Source organism: Adiantum capillus-veneris, chromosome 18, assembly GCF_014529385.1.
Source record: "Adiantum capillus-veneris isolate H3 chromosome 18, ASM1452938v2, whole genome shotgun sequence".
In the NCBI taxonomy this organism is placed as follows: Eukaryota; Viridiplantae; Streptophyta; class Polypodiopsida; order Polypodiales; family Pteridaceae; genus Adiantum; species Adiantum capillus-veneris.
The window spans coordinates 23,789,971-23,812,058 of NC_140948.1; the positions used below are offsets into that span (position 1 = coordinate 23,789,971).

The 22,088-nt window shown below is 45.0% G+C and overlaps 1 protein-coding gene across 1 annotated transcript in view; it reads left to right on the plus strand.

Annotated features, from left to right (window-relative positions):
* Positions 1 to 22,088, plus strand: part of LOC147435349 (uncharacterized) — a 154,541-nt gene that overhangs the window by 32,277 nt on the left and 100,176 nt on the right. The window contains exons 2-4 of the mRNA XM_086488410.1: positions 21,140 to 21,170; positions 21,251 to 21,264; positions 21,369 to 21,419. Coding sequence (XP_086344536.1) covers positions 21,140 to 21,170; positions 21,251 to 21,264; positions 21,369 to 21,419 — 96 coding nt within the window. The remainder of the gene's footprint in view (positions 1 to 21,139; positions 21,171 to 21,250; positions 21,265 to 21,368; positions 21,420 to 22,088) is intronic.

The following is a 22,088-nucleotide window of genomic DNA, read 5'->3' on the forward strand; positions in this document are numbered from 1 at the left end:
TACTTGTTTTTGATAGTTATTTTGTTGAGGGCCCGATAATCCACACAGAGCCGCATCGAGCCATCTTTCTTCTTGACGAACAGAACTGGGGCCCCAAAAGGAGAGCTGCTGGGCCGGATGAAACCTTGATCCTCCAATTCCTGGAGTTGCTTCTTGAGCTCTTTTAGCTCGGTGTCGTTCATGCGGTAGGGGGCCTTCGCCGGGGGTGTGCTTCCTGGGATGAGGTCAATTTCATGTTGAATTTGACGGGGAGGGGGTAGGCCGGGGGGGAGTTCTGGAGGCATGACATCCTTGTACTTCTGAAGGATGGGGGTAAGGGAGGGATCACCCACTTTGGCTTGCTCGATGGTGATGGAGTTGAGCCTTGCTGTGGGCTGCTCTTGTGCTTGCATGATGCAGAGGTGAACTTGAGCTCCTTTCTTGAGAGCCCGCTCTGCTTGCTTTGCACTCATAAGATTGAGTCTGGGGGAAGATGTCTCTAGGACTTTTTGTTTGCCTTTCATTGCTGCTAACTGAGCAGGGTCTTGGCGGTTGATGGGAGGGGGTTTGGTTTGAAGATGCGCCTGGCGGGTGAAAGCTTGCTTTGTTGTGAGTCTGGCGCCTTGTACTGTCACTGCTTTGCCCTGATTATTCAGCAGCAATTGGTCCACCTTCATGCCTAGGAGTGCAATGAGGTACTTGTCGTTGAAGGAGAGACCAATGATTGCCTCAAAGTCGTGCATTGGGACCACTATGAAATCAAGTCGACATGTGAATTCACCCATCTCGATTCTGACTTGACGGGCTGCCTTTACATTGTTATCCTTTCCTTGGGCAAACTTGACTGTCGTTTCATTGACGGTGGTGAGGCGTAGGCCCAGGCGCGCGGCACATTGTGGTGATAGAAAATTGTGTGTGGCGCCTGAGTCTATCATGATCCACTGCTGCTGGGATCCAATTGTTGCCTGGACATATAAGTTCTGAATGTCCGTTATTGCGGCTGCCATGCATTGCGGGTGGAGGGAAATTGCTCCAATCCGGGGTTGCTGGTTAGCGACAGGGCTAGCCAGTTCTTCGACGCTTATTCGGGGGGGGGGGGGGTGGTTCTTCGATTTGGATGGTGTTGGCTCTGCTAGACGAGGAGGCTGCTTGATTGCGCTTGCGTACACAAGCGTAGTAGGGGCCATGAGCAATCCTGCAGTCACTGCACCAGACGTGATCGGGGCGCGGGTTGTTATTGTTGCCCTTGTAGGTATTGGGGACGAAACTGCTGGACGTAGTGCTGTAGGAATTGCTCGCAAAAGAGCTGCGCGATGGTGAGCGGGGTTCGTTGCTTTTGTTATTGGGTACAAATCCGCAGCCTAGCCCGGCGGTTGGGTTAGTTGAGTTGTTGGGGGCAAAATGGTTGGGGCGAGGGTTATTCGGGGAAAAACCTGGGGTTGAGTTTGTATCCCGTAGTTTTTCGGCCATGTTGGCGGCCACTTCCCAGGTGTTGGGATTCTGCTTCTCTACCTCACGACGGGCCCAGGGCTTCAGGCCGTACAGGAATCCATGTAGCCTGTCTGCTGTGTGCATAAGTGGAAGTTGAAGCATCAGGCGGCGGTACTTGACAACGTAATCTGATATGTGGCCGTCTTGGCGTAGATCGCGCCACGAATCTCTGACTTTGTTGCCTTCATTCTCTGGGACAAAGTAGCTGAGCATGTCTCTTTGTAACTCTTCCCAGTCCTCCCAGTGCTTTGATGGCTGTTCAGTGAGGAACCATACATAGGCGTCGTCGGCTAGGAAGGTTTTGGCCACTTGCACCCATCTGCGTCTGCCTATGTTGTTCCATTGCATGTAGTCTTCTACCTCACTGAACCACTTGTTGAGTTCCAGTGAGGTGCGATGGCCTTTGTATTTCTCTGGGGGGATGGGTTTGAATTTGCCCAATCTGTTTTCATCTTCTAGAGTTCTCTGAGGGCTATAGTAGCGCCCTTCACTTCGGTCATCCAGGTAGCCTTCATCTTCGTCGACTGTCTCTAATCTTCCGGGCCGCGGTCGTCTTTGTGTGTTTCGCCGTGTGTTGACATTACTAGGCCCCGGGCGGTCTTCGTGTCGCTGGCCTAGCTGTGTTTGCAGTAGGTCGCTCAGATTAGCGGACATCACGTTGATTTGGTGTTCTACGGAGGCCATGATGCGTGCCTCCAGTCTTTCTTCCATTGATTCTTGGTGGTCTTATCGCGACTTCTTCTCTTTGTTCTTCTTCGGGGCTCTATGCAGTTCCGGTTCCATCTTGTATCCTTCTTCATCTTCTTGATTTCCCGCCATTGGGGTGCTCTTGTGGCCGGAGCCGAGGAAAATTCAAAAATATCGAAAAACTGGAAAACTGCGAAAAAAACGGCTTGAAAAACTTTGAAAACTATGAAACAGTGCAAAACGGGGTCCAAAACGATGAAAACCGCGAAAAACGGCTCAAAAACGGTCCCAAACGGTGTAAGACGGGGCAAAACGAGGTAAAACGGTGAAAAACGATGGGGAACGAGGAGAAACGCGTCATAACGGGGCGAAACGGGCCAAGAATGCGGAGAACGCTGATACCAAGTGTGACGCCCTCGTTCGGGGCGTCGCGAGAAAGGGGCCGCGCCGGCTCACCTGCGATGCAAACAGGACCTGCAGGCAAGCAAACGCATGTACAAGAACGCAACTTGAAAACTGAACGCAAGAGGGACACGAGAGTGAGGGACGCGAACGAATGATCAATATCATAAGAAAGTGCCGAATACAAGGGACGCAAGTAATCACATGAAAACGGGCCTGGCAAGTTGGGGGAAGTGGCACATACTTCCCTTATAGTACCTTCGAATGCTTTGAGTAGTGTCCTCCAGAATAGGTGATGTCAAGCTGTTGAATAAAAGAGAGGTTCTTCAAGATAGTCATACTGGTTAGCTCTTTATAGGTACTTCCTCTTCGTTGCCTACATCAGCTCATTTGAATCCGAGCTCTCGGAGGACGAAGAGTCCTCATCCGAACTGCCAAATATCTTTTGCAGATTTGCTCTTTTTTGCCGCCTTCTTACCTTTGCTAAGTCTTTGAGTCTTTCTCCTTTTCCTGTTCTTTCTATCCTCATCACTAGAATCAGAGGAAGAAGAACTTTCCAAACTATCAGAAGAGGACGAGGATGAACTGGAGACACCCTCAAATCGAACACGTTTCTTTTGAGCATTCTCAAAAGTAGATTCCCGACCCAAGTAGCCGGGATAGTCTGCTGCTCGACTCTTCCTTCACGGCTGCCTCTTGGTCTTCATGAGTCTGCTGACTCGTTGCTCTACCGCTTCGTCAAATTTATCCTCTGAGTACACCCTCTGCTTTGGTACCGCCGATGTAGTCTTCTTCTTCAAGGCTGACTTGAGAGGTGAATGGATGGCGGTGCGCCATCGAGAATGCATCTCGTCAAATGGGTGCTTGGTTAAAAATTTTGCGCATTGGGGATCCTTGGGGTATTGGAGTATCTGTCGAGCGCAAGTGTCGACCTGTTGTTGACGCTGCATCTCCATTCTTTCGTATTCGGTAGGTGGAGATGGACCATACTCTTCTTCCGAATCTTTAGAAGATGGTCGAAGTCCGTTTGAATCCCTGTTGTTTTCTCCCGAACCCGAGTGATCGGGTGCCACAGTTTCGTCGTGGTGGGATTCGTCGATTGAATCCATTTATGCTGCAAGTAAAGGGATCAGATCCTTTGTAGTAGAAGAATCGTTTCAGCTCTAATACCACTGTAATAGACTTTGACACTCCAAGCCAAAGATCTAGTGCAAAATTCGCGAGAGACATTGAAAGGACTGAACAAAACTGAGAGAGAAAATGCGACACGACGAAGTTCTGCGTCCAGAGGTATTGGCCCCAAAGACTGGCGCCCCTTCTCGGTATTTCTTTATTATTATGCTTCAAAAGGTACAATGTCCAAGGGTCCTAGCTCTCTTTGTAGTGCTTCGAAGCTATCTGCAGAAGAGAGGCCTTGGAAATTCTTTTATATGCCCCTGACCAAAAGCAGTATATAAAAAGTGTCAAGTCTAAAATTATCTTGCCCCAAAAGCTAGTGCCTTGCTGCGCTGTCCGTACGTAGTGCCACGTCAGTCTGTCAGCATGATTTGTCACAAATTCTCGCTGGGAGTGATGCGTTCAACGAGAGCTGGCACATAGTGTATAGAGAAGTGCCATGCCTTGAGGACATGATCAATCCACAAAGGGAAGCAAGCCCAAAACTTTGCGGAAAGCTTCGAACTTCTCATGAATGCAATGCCTTTGTGAACAGGTCTGCAAGGCATAGTCACACGGGGACGGGGATAGGTCTTAGGGACGTGGCGGGTCCCGGGGACGGGGACGTGGCAAAACAGGGGACGCGGGACGCACTTTAAAAAACACTAGTTCTTTGCAAATTTAATATTGAGACAACAGTCAACACTAAGAGCACAAGATTGCAAAGAAAACGTGTGTTTTGCACTCATACTACATAATACCAAAATATAACAAAGGGCGTGCGGCGTGCACGACACGGTACACCATTGGTGTGGTGATCAAGCATCAATCATCCTGGCCAAAGGGCAAAACATAATGATGTACATAGATATTAGAGAAATCTTGAAGAGAAGGAAAGAGGGGTAGGCTTCAAGGCTCAAGCCTTCGACTTGAAGAGGAGGGGAGATGGGAGAGGGAGAGAGAGAGAGAGAGAGAGAGAGAGAGAGAGAGGAGAAAGAGACTTGAGAGTCAAGAGACTCGTCAGTCAAGGGCGGAGCCTCGGAGAGTCGGAGGGCAACTTCAAACTTGGCTCTTGGCACTTGAGTCTTGCAAGGCTTGGGCAATGGGAACTTCAAGGAAGTGGCCTTGAGGCTTGGGTATGAGCCTTGAGGCTTGGGTGCTCTTAAGTAGAAAGAGCTCCCCCCAAAATGGGCGTTTGAATTTTGAAAGGCCTCCCAAAATTTGAATTTGAAAAATCCCGCCCAAGCAACCCGCCCTCTGCCCACGTCCCATTCGGCGGTGTCACCGGGGACCTGCGTCTCGGGACCCGTCCCGCCACCCGTCCCCTGTGAGGGACGTCCCCACGTCCCAAAAAGGCGTCCCCGTCTCCGTCCCTGCGTCCCTCGTCCCGTCCCCGTATAAATGGGCCGTGTCCCCCCATCCCCTGTTTCTATGCTGCAAGGCTGTCTTGTGTCGGCACATAAGCCATGTTGATCTCTCTTGCTGAGAGTCTCTCTCTGACATAGTGATAATGCACCTCAATGTGCTTTTTGCGGCGACCATGAAAAACTGGGTTCCTCGCAACTACCAGTGCGCTCTGACTGTCGTTGTAGATAATGTTGGCAGTGTCGTATCCAACACCCAAATCAGCAATAAGGTGTTTGAGCCATAGACACTCAATCGTAGCTGTGAAGACTGCTCTGCACTTAGCTCACAACTGGAAGTGGCCACAATAGGTTGCTTCTTGCTCAACCATGATATGCATGAATTGCTGAGCATGAAACAAAAACTACTTGTGGACACTCGCGTTTCATAACAACCGGCCCAATCTGAGTCCGAAAAAGCATGCAAATCTGGCGGCAATGAACCCCCCTTGGGATAAAACAACCCAAGATGTAAAGTGCTACTCAAGTAGCGAAAGATCCTCTTGACAGCTTGCCAATGCTTTGGGCTATAGATAAATCTGCTGACCTGTGAGACTGCAAACTGAATATCTGGCCTCATATTGCATATATAAATAAGGCATATAACAACATTCTGATAAAGAGTGACATCGGCAAGATCTCCAGCATCATGAAGACTCAATTTCAAACCTGTTTCCATTGGAGTAGCAACAGGGTTGCAGTTCTCAAGTCCAGACTTACATAGTAATGTCTCTATGTAGCTTGCTTGACACAAAGCAATACCTCCATTACATTGCTTAAAGAGTATGCCCAAGTAATGATGTAAAAGCCACAAGTCTTTCATCTTGAAAGTAGCATTCAAATCAGCCTTGAATTCAGCAATGTGTGTCTCATTCGGACCAGTAATTAGGAAATCATCTTCATATAGAACGAGGATGAGAAATACATCACTCTCATGCTTGACATACAAAGTGCTTTTAGTTGGACTGTTACGAAAGCCTTGTTTAACCAAACGAGTGCCAGCTTTCTCATACCCAGCACGAGGAGATTGCTTTAACCCATACAAAGCTTTCTTACATTTGCACACTTTATTTTCTTGTCCTTTCTTGACAAAACCGCGAGGTTGCCTTACATGTACTTCCTCAAATATGCCACCATTCAAGAAAGCAATAACAATGTCTGATTGATGTACATTGCATCCAAAATGAGTTGTCAATGCACATAGGAAACAAAAAGTAATCATTCAACAAATGGAAGCAAAAGTCCTTCATAATTAAAAACTTTTACTGTGCATAACCTTTTGCAACAAGTCTAGCCTTGTAGCGATCAATCTCACCATCCGGCTTACATTTTAGCTTGTCAACCCACATCGTGTCAATGGCCTTTTTGCTAGGAGGCAAATCACATAAAGTCCATGTGTCATTTTCTATAAGTGCATCATATTTTGATTGCATGGTAGCCATCCAATTTTCTAAATTTTGTGCTTCATCAAAAGAAAGAGGTTTCTCCTCATCACATAAACTAGAAACTAGTGTAACAGGGAACGGGAGGAACACACCTTGAACGTTCCAAAATGGGGTTCCAGATGTGTCTGGCTCCCGAATCGGAGTCAGGAACGGAACGTCGTTTCGGAACGGGGTGTAATCAGAACGAGGGGGAACGGGGCGGAACGGCCAACGAAAAAGTCAAAATTTTTTTCACTAGCCTTTTGAGGGCATATTTGGGGTTGTTTGGGGACAGATTTGAGGCTATTTGGAGGGCTGATTTGGCTGTTTGGGGGCTCATCTCACCTCCAAAAGCTCTCAATGTCTCTCTCTACTAAGCTACTCTCCTTGCTAAAGCTTTAAGCTTGGACATGGAGCTCTAGCTTCTACCTGTTCTTTTTGTGCGGAAAGCACAACACCCTCAAAGAACAAATGTGCCTTCTACCTCTCTTTCTCCAGGTCCATCCCTCCCTCTTGTGTCTCAAGCTCCTTTCCCCCCCCCCTCTCTCTCTCTCTCTCTCTCTCTCTCTCTCTCTCTCTCTCTCTCTCTCTCTCAAAAGAGTCATACTCCATCCCTCTCTCTCAAGTCCTGTCATTGTAAAACATGCCTAAGTATGGCTGTAATTAGAGTGGTCGAATTCAAAGCTTAGCTTATATTTTTCCACTAACTTATGAGCTTATAATACATATAATATATATAGTTTCTTTAGTCTACCATTCCGGCCCAGTTTTCGTTCCGCCTGTAACAAACTGCTGACGTGTCAAAGCCTAAAGAATGGAGCCAACTTACAGATGTGGCCGAGGGGCCTAAACTGTCACAAAGTGATGACGTGGCTGCCAGAGAGCAGAAACCCTAACCCTAAAACCTGCAAACCCTAATTTTGGAAAACCTAACCCTAAAACCTGCAAACCCTAATTCTGAAAACCCCAACCCTAAAATTGTAGAAACCCTAACCCTAACCCTAAGGGTAGCAGGGAGATTTTCGAAAATTGCGCTGACTGATGACGTGGCAAGCTTTACGGATTTCCGTGATTTACGTTGGCAGCTTTTTGGCTTTGCTTTTGGACCAGATGCTTTTAAGTTTGAAGGCTTTTCATTGTAATTGCTATTTAGGCCAAGGGCCTTCAGATATGAGGTTAGGGCTCATTCTTTGGCATGCTTCCTGGAGAAGGTGCAGAGTTTGGAGTACCGGCTTGTATTTTGATGATGCAATATAAAGAAATACCGAAAGGGGCGCCAAGGTTTGGGGCCAATACTCTCTCGGGTGGAATTCCGCCAATCCGTGTCGCGTGTCGTCTCTCTCTTTCGGTTCAATTGTTGTTGAAGTGCTAAAAGTTTGTTCAGTCTGTTCTTTTCTATTGGCACGTGGTGCCCGTCTTGTGACAGTGGTATCAGAGCATCAGGCGTGTGCTTTTCTGAAAGCATACCGGTTCTATAAAAGAGCAGATAGAGGTATTGGAATTTTTATTTGAGGTACCTTCGCCCTCCAACCTAGACTTATTAGCCACTCCCACCCTTACTTCATCGCGCATCAGGCGTGCTCCCGTCTTCACCGCTCATGTCTTACAGGGCATAAGCCATAAGAGATCACTTGCAAGAGAAGGATCCAAGATTTGTTTCGAGGAGTTGTTTTTCTCAGAGGCAGTGCCATGCAGATATTGATGTCTATAGCTACCAAGCCGCACACTTCCAAGGACTTGGTAAGCTTTCAAGAAAAATTTTGCCCGAAGTTATATGGCTTTTGACATGTTCCTTCGGAGTGTAACTTCTGGCAGAGTGGGGTATCCTGAAATGCTTGCCATGGAAACCCTAGCAGATTATAACTTGAAGTTTCTCGACATCTCCTAGTAGATGTCTCTTCACGATCAAATGACCTTGGAGGTCCACTACGATTGCTATCTTGGGACTAACATCGCCGCCAAAGAAACATTGTCTGTCCAGGAGCTGGTGGACCATGTTGTGCTCGGCTACGACCTTATGGAATGAACCTAACCCTAATTTTTGGTGCAGGTTTCAGGATGGAAAGTCAATCGACTTTTCGAGCTCGACTGATGTCGAGATTGCTTTTTAAGTTTGAGTTCTGTTTGAACTTGTTTGGTGATCCTGTTTGGAATTTGTTTGAAATGGATGGTATCTGTTTTGAACCTGTTTTGGTGCCGATTTGAATTGTTTGACTCTGGTTTGATACTGGTTTCAATGATTGGTGATTTTACTCCCGGGTGGCGAAGTGAGAAATACTGTTTTGGTTTGAACCTCGGAACGACGCAAGCCGATGCCTGGGGAGCGTTTCGTTATATGTTTGAAAACCTCCGAACGACGCAGGCCGATGCTTGGGGAGCGTTTGGTTGTATGCTTGTAAAATAATTGTTGTTGTGACTCCCGGCCCGGACCTGGATGGTTATGCAGGAGTAGTATTAAGAAGTCTAAGCAGTGGTTACTCTCAACACCTTCAAACGACGCAGGCTGCGGTCTGGGGGGCGTTTGGTTGTAAAAGGCCTCTATATCTCCCGGCCCGAACCTTTTTAGGTTATGCGGGAGGAGTGATGAGGGAGTCGTTGAATATCTCCCGGCCCGGACCTTGTTAGGTTATGCGGGAGGAGTGTTCATCGGCGGCTTTATGTTTCTATATCTTGTAACGTGCATATGTAAGCATTTGTGTTGCATTGTGATGTGCCAATTACTGAATATTCCTAATTGGACGAGATTGCCTGGGTATGTAATTTTAGTACATCAAGACACTCGTGGAAGATCAGTATGTCTGGGTGTGATGGCTAATTTTACTACGTCGGAATAGCAAGAGTTCCGATCAAAACAGCCGAAAGGAGAAGCTAACTCCTTGATCAAAAGAGCAGAAAGGAGAAGCTAACTCCTCAATAAAAAGAGCAAACTGATTGTCCCTCGGAATGACCCTCGGAAATTTGTGAGCTAACTTGAGTTGTTTTGCAGATATACTGTAATCGTGGACGATTACTCTCTTTCAAGAAGGGGAGATGTAACAAACTGCTGACGTGTCAAAGCCTAAAGAATGGAGCCAACTTACAGATGTGGCCGAGGGGCCTATACTGTCACAAAGTGATGACGTGGCTGCCCGAGAGCAGAAACTCTAACCCTAATTTCTGCCAAAAACCCTAATTGTTGAAACCCTAATTTTGAAAACCCTAACCCTAAAATTGCAAAAACCCTAACCCTAACCCTAAGGGCAGCAAGGAGATTTCCTAAAATTGCACTGACTGATGACGTGGCAAGTTGTACGGATTTTCGTGATTTACGCTGGCAGCATTTTGGCTTTGCTTTTTGGACCAGATGCTTTTAAGTTTGAAGGCTTTTCATTGTAATTGCTTTTTAGGCCAAGGGCCTTTAAATATGAGGTTAGGGCTCATTCTCTGGCATGCTTCCTGGAGAAGGTGCAGAGTCTGGAATACTGGCTTGTACTTTGATGATGCAATATAAAGAAATACCGAAAGGGACGCCAAGGTTTGGGCCAAATACTCTCTCGGGTGGAATTCCGGCCACTCCGTGTCGCGTGTCGTCTCTCTCTCTTTCAGTTCAGTTGTTATTGAAGTGCTAAAAGTTTGTTCAGTCTGTTCTTTTCTATTGGCACGTGGTGCCTGTCTTGTGACACCGCCCCCCCTCCTCCCTTGTGTTCCCGTCCCATTTTGCACCGTCCCGTTTTCGTTCCGTGTTCTCGTTCCAGGTAACTTTGCTAGAAACAACCAAAACCCGCAACCATGTGACGCATAAGATCTATGGCGAGAATCTGAACGAGTATGACTAGACATAGGTGCATCCAATTTACTGTCACGCAAAGTATGCACCAGGCATTTTGGCACACTTCTAGCCTCCTCATTCTCAGCCCTTTCCACATCAAGTACATCATGTACATCAGCATCAATAATAGGCTGATGTGTAACATTTTCAAAAACCCCCATAGGATGTACATTTGCCTCATTGGAATTTACATTCAAGTGTCCACCATTAAAAGAGGCAACCAAGTGCCATAAATGTCCTATGAGCTTACATTACCATCTTTGGTACATATAACCAAGATTGAGCAGAATCTTCCATAAACACATCTTGTGAAACCAAGATACGTTTTGTTTGCGGATGGTATAACCTGTAACCTTTGCTTTCAATACTATAACCAATAAAAATGCATTCAACAACCTTATCATCCACTTTTCTTCACTGCGTTTGTGGCACCAAAGCATAAGCTAACAACCAAAATCGCTCATGTGATCAATAGATGGCTTCTTATCATGCTATGCTTCATAAGGAGTCATAGACTGCAAGGCTTTGGTGGGACACTTGTTTAGTACATAAGTAGCACACATGATAGCGTCAAGCCAAAACGAATGTGGCAAAGCTCGACTCTTGACCATACATCGTGCCATCTCCGTAAGTGACTTGTTTTTTCTTTCAGCAACACCATGTACACTGTATATTGCACTGTACATTGGTGTTTTATCCCATGATTAGCCAGAAATGCATTAAACTCATGAGACATATACTGCCCCCCTCGATCTGAAGGGAGGGTGCCCATAGTACATTAAGAGACATTTTTAGCTATTGCTAGCAATTTCTTGAAGCACATGAACACTTTGGACTTAGCTTTAAGCATATGCACCTATGCATGCATGGAGTAATCATCAATGAAAGTCACGAAATTTAGGTAATTGCCTAAGGATGGAGTTTGCATGGGCCCACAAACATCACTATGCACAAGTTGCAACCTGCATGTATTAATCGACCTGCTGATGCTCACCAAAGCTCACCCAAATCGGAGAAAGTGAGCAAGTAGGTGATGGGGACACTGGCGACTATGTCCAAGAGGACGCGACCTGCTCTGATACCAATTGTTGGAATCAGGGTTGCAAGGATGCACACACAGCTTGGAGAAGATGAAGAAGCTCAAGGCACACAACATAGAGTATATTGCTCCTAAGTGTGTTCACACCAATTGTTGGAATCAGGGTTGCAAGGATGCACACAGAGCTTGGAGAAGATGAAGAAGCTCAAGGCACACAACGGACAGTATATTGCTCCTAAGTGTGTTCACATACATCACTACCACATATATGGTAACACTTGAGAGGGTTGGTTGGGACCTCATTGGGTGTCATTCTCCTTTTCTCTCTCTGTCTCTCTACACATCTCTACCGCTTTCTTTCATTCCCTCTCTTTAGGGAAAGTAAAAGGAACCATCATTCATCATAAGAAGCCATCATTAACGCAAGAAAGAAGTAAGGATTTGTGGAAGTGTAAAACGTAAATCTTCACCATTTCAATTCCGCTGCACCTGACAGTGTTAAAAGTTTGTCTCAGTGCGTTCTTTTCAATTGGTACGTGGTGCCCGTCCCGTTACAGTGGTATCAGAGCTCCAATCTGTGCTTTTTTGAAAGAATACCTGTTGAGCAAGATGGCGCTTCTAGATTTCAAAGAATTTTTTCCCCCTCTTTATCAAGAGAGAAAGATCCAAGGAAAGCTTTACAGTTTGTGCAGTAAATTGACAACATCTATGCCATGGGGAACTACTCAGAAGATTTTTTGAGCCAGTGCTTTTCTCCAGGGTTGTCCACGTTCGACGTACGGGACGTTCCGTACCGTACCGTACCGTACCGTACGACTCGTACGTTCCGTACATGACTCGTCCTTTTTTTTTTTTTTGCGGGGGTGATTTTTGGTGTGGGATTGTTTTGCATCTCGATTGCATTTGACCAAGAGCCCAATGGCTGCATTGGCTCAAACAACCATGACCTATGTGCGACAAGGCTCGGGTAGCGGATCTACTATGGCCGCCACCACTTTGGAGATCATGATTCTTCTTTCTTCGGACATAGCCGTTTCCAATGTCCATGGACAGATCTTTCATGTTTTAACTTGTAAAACTTAAGTTACAAGTATTTAGTACTAAGTACTAAGGTCTATGTCATGACTCATATGATCTATCATGTGTAAGACGCATGATTTTTTTTTGCATCGTACGTTACGTCACCGTACGTCTAATTTTTTTTAGTTCGATTAGTACCGCACGTCTTCATACGTGTACCCGTCTTACGTGACCGTACGTGTCAACTATGCTTTTCTCAGAGACAGTGCCATGCAATGGTGGATGTGTATAGCTACCAAGCCGCACAATCCAAGGACTTGGCAAGCTTTCAAGAAAATTTTTGCTCGAAGTTACATGACATCTTCCTTTGAAGTGCAGCTTCTAGTAGAGTGGGGTATCCTAAAAATTCTTGCCACGAAAACCCTAACAGATTACAACTTGAAATTCCTAGACATCTATCATCAAGTGTCTCTCTACAAGCTAATAACCTTGGAGGCCCTGTGTGATCGCTATATCGTTGGAGTGCTGTCTGTCCAAGCCAATTTCGACTATTTAAGAGCTTATGGAACATGCTGTGGTTGGCTACAATCTTATGGAAAGAACCTAATTCTAACTTTTGTGCAGGTCTAGGATGGAAAGCCAGTCATCTTTCCGAGCTCGACTGACCAAGATACATCAAGAATGCCTTTTAAGTTTGACACTTTCTAAACTTTGTTTGAAAACACTGTTTGGAATCTGTTTGAAGTGGATTTTATCTTGTCTTGGTGCGGATGTGAGAATGCTTGGTTTTTGGTGCCTTTTTTTTAATATCTTTGGCTTGGGCTTTCCTAAGAGGAGTGTTCCTGTTTGAAACCTCTGAACTACGTAGGCCGGTGATCTAGGGAGCGTTTTGTTGTATTTGGGAGCATCCAAGCGACACAGACTGTTGTCTAGGGAACGTTTGGTTGTATCAATCCTCTAAGCTCATGGCTCGGACCTTTGTAGGTTATTTGTGGGGGGAGTGAGGAGGTAGTCGTTGAGTAGCTTCATGCCTAAGACCGTTTGCTTGGGAGGAGTGCTCAGCGGCGCTGCTTGTTGTGTCTTGTAACATGCATATGTAAGCATCTGTGATGCATCATGATGTACCGTCCACTGGATATTCCTAATTGGGTGAGATTGCCTGGGTATGTAACTTCAGTGCATCGAGACACTCGTTTTACAAATGAACGCGGTCTGGGTGTGATGGCTAATTTTGCTATGCTAGAATATCACAAACTGGTGACGTAGCTGCCCCCGAACACATTTACACTACTGGCAGGCCCGGAAAACGCGTTGATAGGCTGATGTGGCAGATTTTCGAAAAACGCGCTGGGCTACTGACGTGGCAGCTGTACGGAATTTCCGTAATTTGTAGTGACTGCTTTTGGCAGATTTTGGGAACCAATTGCTTTTGGAACTTTTGCTTTTAAGTTTAAAGCTTTTGTAGATCAATTGCTTTTGAGTTTGAAAGCTTTTGGGGCTCTTCTTTTGGGCATCCCTTGTAAGAATAAATACGCCCAACGACCTCACTTCTCACGGCATCTGGATGCAAAGTCTGAGAGTGAGCACCTGCGGGAGTTGTACTTTGCTCAAAGATTAATATAAAAAGAAATACGGAAAGGCGTGCCAGTCTTTGGGGCCAATATCTCTGGGCACAGAACATCGGGCCGTGTCGTCTTTTGTGAACTGTTTTGAAGTGAATCTCTGCTGTGTCGCAGTAGAATCTTGATTTGGGGTGTCCAAGTTTGTTACAGTGGTATCAGAGCGCAGAAAGATTCTTCTTGTACGGAGGATCCGATCCGTTTTGTAGCACACGCAGACTTTTGTGAAAGAATCTTCTTTGTCATAGTTACGAAGGAACGGTCCTAGGAGGCCTTGGAATGCGGAATGGCGTTCCGGCGGGTTGATCTTGCCCAGAACGTCTCGGAACGGACGGGCGTTCTGACAGGACGGACGTGACCGGAACGGTTGGGCTGGAACGCGCTAGAACGGGCAGCAACGGCCATAAACGGGCATATACAGCCAGTTGAAAGTTATAAATTGCTCCCTCTTTCCCCCATTCCTTCACAAATGCATCGAGGCTCTCTCTCCCTTGCTCTCAAGCCATAGTCTCGCTGCTCGGGCCTCAAGGCTCAAGCTCTCAACCTCTCTCTCTAGGGCTAACCCTCAAGGCTCAAGCTCTCTCTCCCTCGATCTCAACTTTCAAGAGGTGAAGCCTCTCTCTGAAGCTTTCTATCTCAAGCTCTCACGGAGTCAAGCCTCTCTCTCTCAAGCCCTCTCTCAAGCTCTCTCTCTCTCTCTTAAACCCTCAAAGATCAAGCTCTCTCTGTTTCACGGATAATCCATGGCCTCTTTTTCTCATACAACCCTCCTCCGTTCATGTGGGCAACACTCAATAGGCGAAGGAATGGTCGTGGTGGGATGAAGTGACCTCGGAGGGCACCTTGTCGGCGGCGGGAGGTTCGCGTGCATGGGCATGCAAGCTATGCTCTTACACGCGGAAAGGGGGGCATGACGAAGTGAGGGCACACTTTCTTTGAGTGTCTGGACATGAGGTGAGGTTTTGCACCAACGTAACCATTAAGAAGAGGAAGGAGCTCGAGGAAAAGGATCGGCAATTCAACCATAAAGCCAAACCCGCACGCAAAGGTATCGACCCAAAGACTCTCATTTTTCCCTTCTTCTTCTCTACCCGGTGGCGGTGGCGGTGGCTCTTCATCGGGTCCGATTTGTCGCCAAAGGACCCTTGCCACCTCTTGGGACCCAAAGAAGAAGGAAGATGTGGATGCCGCCGTGGCCCGATTCTTCTATCATGACCATATCCCATTTGTCGCGGCAAGGTATGTTTTATCGATCTTCTTCTCATTTCTTCCGTTATCGTCATTTCCGCCACTATGATCTCTAAAGTTTAAACTGTGAATGATCAATTATGATTTATCATACTAACCTCTCTATGTGTGATCGAAATAGGTCGGAGTATTGGAAAGTTATGGTGCAGCGGATAGGAGAGTACGGCACCGGCTATGTGCTACCATCTTCAGAGGCTCTCTGAACCACTTTGCTCGATCGAGAGAAGGCGATCGTGGAGCAAGCAACACTCAATATTCAACGGCTTTGGGCAAAACATGGGGTTTCCCTCATTGTCGACGGGTGGAGCGATACAAGGAAGAGATTTATCCATGGCCTTGTTGCATACTCGAGCAGAGAGATGTACTTTGTGCACTCTCATGATGCCACCGAGAGTGGCGAGTCCGCCAATGTCCTCTCTGCAGAGTGGACAGTGGCCATAGAAATGATCGGTGAGCAACACGTGGTGGCCTTTGTCACAAATGGGGAGGCATCAAACAGAGCAGCAGCAACTATTATAGAGGGCAACTATCCGCATGTGACAGTGTGCTTTTGCATGGCACACTGCTTGACAACCTTCTAAAAGACATCGGCAAGCTAGACTGGATTGCTCCAGTCATTGCTGATGCAGTGAAGATTGTTACTTTCATTAACAATCACAACTTGGTTCGGAGTGAGTACCTTAAGAGGTCGGGTGGCAAAGTGCTTCTAAAGTATTCAGACACCCGCTTCGCATTCAACTTTCTTCTTGTGCGCAGGTTGTCTGAATGTCAAAATGCGGTCCGACAGGTCTTCATCAATGATGAGTTCACCACCTCCTGTAACAAACTTGGACACTCCAAGTCAAGATTCTACCGAGACACAGCAGAGATTCACTTCAAAATAGTTCACAATTCACACTTGACTCGACACGGCCCGGCGGAGTTCCGTGCCTAGAGATATTGGCCCCAAAGACTAGCGCCCCTTTCGGTATTTCTTTTTGTATTAATCTGTGTTCAAAGTACAAGAGAGTGGGAGGGTTCTCACTCTCAGACTCTGCGTCCGGATGCTCTGAGAAGTGAGAGCCCAACCACTTATTTAAAGGTTTACAAGGGATGCCAAAACCAAAGCTTCAAAATCAAAAGCTTCTTTTAAAAGCATTAAATTAAAGCAATTTTGACTCAAAAGCTGCCAAAAATCAGCCATGCAATTTCAGCCCTGTTTTTGTGTAGAAAAAGCAGGTCCATACAGCTAAGCCACGTCAGCACTGTTTTCGAAAATTGGGTCCGTACGTGCCACATCAGCATTGCAGCGCCTGTTTTCGGGTTCTGCGAGGGTGTGTGTGTGTGTGTACTACTGTTGCCCACTGGCCACGTCACGTCACCGGTTTGTGACATACCCCCCTCTTGAAAGCATTGTAACAACACATCTAGCACATGTACCAATCGACAGTCACATCATAGGACATCACATGACAAATCACATTCAAAATTCATTCGGATCTCAGACCATGATTAATCGGCAACGTATCTAGCAGTCGCATCTAGATCCAATTGGGACCTCATAGATGCCCGATTAACTAATCCTTATTGCAACCATGTCTATGGAGATCTTTCAGACCGAAATGCTGCAGTCATTTCCTCTATCAGTTCCTGCACTTAGACAAGTCAAGAACAAATCAGTATCATATCATCGGGAATTCCAGTTCATAAAGTCATATAGCAGAATACTGTTAGTCCACAGTATCCCTAAAACTCAAACGAGACATCAGTGACTTTAGTATCAAAAATCGGGGCAATCTGTTGACAAAGGAGGTATAAGGCACAAGGATTACTAAAGCCTTTACCCAGTCCCACCTGCCCCTGGGAAAGCATTGCGATGGATTTCATCTTTGATCTCCCCAAGACTCAAATTGGGCATGATGGCATTTGGACAGTCATCAACATATTCGGTAAGCAGATTCACTGCTCTGCGGTGAAGACAGTTAAGCCCGATTATTTGGTGAAACTATTTGAATATATGGCATGCCTGAGTCATTGTTTCGGACAGAGATCCCCGGTCTTCTAGTTGTTTTGGATGACAATCTGGGAGAACTTTGGCACGCGGTTGCAGTTCTCATCCTCGTTTCACACACAGACAGATAGGCAATCTGAGATAGACAATTCAATGGTTTTTGGATTTGTTTAAGTCTTCTTTTTCGGATTAGGAGATGAAATGGAAAAAGTATTTGCCCTTTGTGGAGTTTGCCTACAATGCCACGCGGAGAAGGCATTTGAAGTATTAGAAGGTGCTAAGAAGGTTCCTAAATTTCTAAGCACCAAAGACAAGATTTGTTTGAAGTAGATTTTTGAAAAAGTCTAGAAGGCATGGAAGGCCATCTAGCAGTTCAGAGGAGGAGAGTTTGTCCTTTTTTTTTGACAATGACCAGATCAACACGAAAACCAAGGAGTTGAAGGAAGGGAGTCAGGCTGTCAGGTTTCAGACATTTTTTCAAGCTACCAGGACACCCATCGAGCCCTTGAGTTTGTACAACAGTTTGACATTGCCTTTTCTAGAGAGCGGTTCTCAGAACATACCAGGGAGCGATAGGCGGCATCTTACTTGAAAAGAACGGTGCAGATGAATATGCAAGAGATGTCATCACGCCTTGGCATCACTTGAAAATGACTGAGAAAGATACATTGGATGACTATTGCTAGAGGTTTTGGGATACTTGTGGAAGATTCCTTTGAAAGACCAGATTGAGCTGTTTTGCTATGATTTGCTAAAGAGATTCAATAATATGCTTTAAACCAGAAGTCTGACTCCATTCAGAGACTTATGGGACATGACTAAGCAATGATTTGGAACGCATGTTGGCTCATTGACTTATGTGACAGGCAGGATAGTATCCACCTCAAAAAGGCAAGAGTCTGCCAGTGAAGAGAGTGCATCAAGGGAACCAGATGACAACTCATCACAGGATTCTGGAGAATCAGAGGGTTCTGACGAACTAAGGGAACCAGATGTAAGTTCATCAAAGGATTCCAAAGAAAGAGGAATCACATGATGCGTCTTAGGGTTCCAATGATTGACTCTGACGTGCCAATGGACAGAGGAAGCGAAAGACGCTACTTGCAGGTCCCAGGACACAAGGGAAGAAAGGAAAAAGGGAATTAGTTGGTAGATTAGAACATTCCCCAGACCCAGGATAAGATTTTTGAAGCTGGCTAGTACACGAGGGAGTTGGACATTGCTTTTGCCAAGGTTCGTGAGGCTTTAGAGAAGTCTCAAGAACGACATAAGAAGGCAGCAGATCGACATCGTTGAGACTTGAAATTAAAGGACGACCATTGGGTCCTCTTATGGTTTTGAGAAGGCACGCCTAAGGAAACGAAAGGGAAAGGAGCGTCTGTTTCCAAAGCTTAGCATGAGGTATTATCTTTCCAGATTAAAGAAAAGATAAATGATGTCTCCTTTCGACTCAAGCTGCCCGATACTTGGAAGATTCACAATGCATTCCATGTGAGTCTCTTGAAACCTTTTAAAGGTGAGGTGCCAGTTGATGGGAAGCCTTATGAGCAACCCGAAGTGGAAGAGAGCAAGGAGATACTCGTTCCTGAATAGATTTTTGCACAGAAGGAAAGAAAGATGAAAGGTAAAGTGATTCATTGGTTCTTGGTTAAATTCAAGAACTATCCGGCATTATATGCAAAGTGGATGGAGGAGGAGGACCTAGCAGATACTCCTCAAATTTTGGAACTTTACGTTGAAGCATTCGGTTTAGCATCGTCTACTCCGATAGAACCCCGAACTCAGCAAGGTTGAATCTGGCGCAGCGGGCTTGCACAAGAGGGGAGTCACTCCGCTCCTTTGTCAACAGATTACCTCGATTGAATAAGGTCACTGATGTCCCTTTGGGTTTCAGGGATACTGATGGGCTGACAATATTCCGCTGAATGACTTTATGAAACAAAATTCTCGAAGTTGAGCATGAATGATTTGTACTCTCTGATCTAACTTGTTTAAGTGCAGGAACTGAAAGACGAAATGACTGCAGCATTTCGGTCTCATAAATCTCTTTAGACATGATCGCAATAAGGATTAGTTAATTGGGCATCAGTGAGGTCCGGAATGGATTTAGATGCGATCACTAAATACGTTGCTGGCAGTCATGGTCTGAGATATGGAATGAATTTTTCTGTGATTGATTTGTCCTGTGATGTTGTGTGATGTCCCGTGATGTGACTGTCGTCTTTGTACAAGTGCTAGAGGTGTTGTGTCTAGTGCATCGGTACTTAAGAGTCATTGTCTACTGAATTGGTTTATGGCCTCTGTCACTTTTGTAGGCGTAATCGAGGGCGATTACAATTCTTGCAAGAGGGGGGTATGTCACAAAATGATGACGTGGCATGATTGCCCGCAGATTGACTGTACGGATAGGTGACGTGGCTAACTGTACGGATTTCGAAATCTGCGTTGACACGTTGACGTGGCAGATAGTACGGATTCCCGCGTTTTGCGATGATAGGTGTTGATATGGCAGCCTGTACGGAATTCCGCTTTTTGTGCTTGCTGATTTTACCGACAGATTTTGAGCCAGCTCCTTTCGAGGGATTATTGCTTTTGAGTTTGAAGCTTTTGGGGCTTTGCTTTTGGAATCCCTTGTAATGTTTATAAGTGACCAAGGGGGACTCACTTCTTAGAGCATCTGGATGCAGAGTCTGAGAGCGAGCACCCGTAGGAGTTGTCCTTTGCTCAAAGATTAATTTAAAAAGAAACATCGAAAGGGGCACTAGTCTTTGGGGCCAATACCTCTGGGCATGAAACTCCACCAGACCGTGTCAATTCTCTCTCTCTCTCTCTCTCTCTCTCTCTCTCTCTCTCTCTCTCTCTCTCTCTCCCTCCATTAAAGTTCAGTGATTATGAAGTTTCTGTTTGTGTGTTGCTACTGATTTCTTGCTTGGAGTGTCCAAGCTGGTTACAAGAGATCGCTCTGCACTTGGTGATACCAAATGCTTCCAATGACTCTTTTTTTTTTTTGAGATTATGATAGCCGAACCGGTTACCGTTGATACTTGCAATCTTTTCTTGTGGTAGCATATATTTCTCTTTGTAATGTAGGCCACCTCTTGCATATTTAGGAGGCATAACCTTGTTACTATCTTTTCTACATGCAACCAAATGCAATGCGGTACTTTGACCTCATGCATACGGTGTTGGTGGCATCTATGTTTTGTTGATCTAGTCTACAAAATACTGTATTGCCTAGCCTTTTCTTGTGAATCCTTGTGCTTGGATCTTTCTATTTGGCTGTATAAAATGTGTTAAGAAAATTTCAAATTGATGTCATGGTTCTTTGTAGAGAACTTCAAATGAGCTCTTTAGAAGTTTCTATACAAAGAACCATAGCGTCATTGGAACCATAATTGAGTTCATTAGCACAAGATATGATGTACCTAATATGAAAAAACATGCAATGTGCATATCATGAACATCAATGATATTTGACCTTTTTGCCCCGCCCTGTAAAATCAAGTCTTGTTAATGGACTTGGCTTTGCCTTTGTTTGATACCTAGTGAGTACTCTTGACTTTGGGTCCATGTATGCTTTGAACTTTCAAATTTCAATTTCCATTGATAAAGTTACAACCCAACTAACTTGTTTCTTCATATTCAAGAAAAAATAGAATAAATTTGGGTAACATATTATTCAACCTCGAAACTTGAATTTTTATTTCATAACTGGTACATGCATGGAAGAACAAAACATGTATCAATAACTGTGAAAAAATTGTGGATAAAGAAAATTTACGATACATAAACTTCAAGATTAAAAGCTTTTGTAGACCTTTTTTAATCTTATCTTACACTCGTTTCCTCTGAAAATTTCAACTTCTTTTGGCAGCTAAGGGAGGGCAATGTTGTTGAACGAAAGGGTGAGTGATTATCAAATGCTGGATATCTTCTTTCAGTTTTCCTTATTGCTTGCAGTTTGATGTGTTGAATGTTTTCTCAGGGCGAATGATGGAGGTGTGTCCAACACATCCGTATTTTGTGATATAAACGTTTCTCGTTGCTTGCTCTTCTACATTGTGTGGCCCTTGCAAAAAAAACATCTCAATTTTCTTGTGTAGGTATTGAAGACACAACACACACAACAAGGAAGGGGGGGAGCAACAATACAAGTGAGTTCTAAAAGGCGTGTGCACGGATGGCATGTTACTTCACATAATTTGAGCCTTCATAACCTATATCTGACATCGTCACCAATATTTATTCGCTCTCTTTCTTTTTTTATTATGCTAAATAGTCTTCATTTTTGGTGCTCGATAAATTTCTGCAATTGCATATTTTATTGTTATGAGAAGGCAAGGTTTTAGATTTTAAGATTTCATAAATATAGAATGATGTATTTTTGAGACTTAAAGATTAAGGGGGTGTTCTAGTGGCTTGAACTTTATTCAAATTAAAAGTAGCAATACATCAGCAGTGTAAGTTGAACAAAATTTTTTTCAGAAGCATCCCATTATTAAAGGTAGTCAAAAAAAAGAAAAATAGGAAGAACCTCACGACTGGAAAAAAGTAAAGCGAGATAATCCCATAACTTGAGTGTGTGCATGCGCGGGCGTGTGTATGATACAAGTTGATCTTTCAATTACCCATTTCACTCAAACCGAAATCTAAGAGACATTATTAAACTTTTCGAAGACTTTTAGCATAGATTGCTTTTTTCACTTGCCCCAAAGGGGTGAGGCCTTCCCTTTTTCCTAATGAAAAAGGGGAGGTTATTTTTTAAAAATGCACAATTTTTGATTGGCTGAAGCACACACAAGATACTCGTTGTAATGACAAGA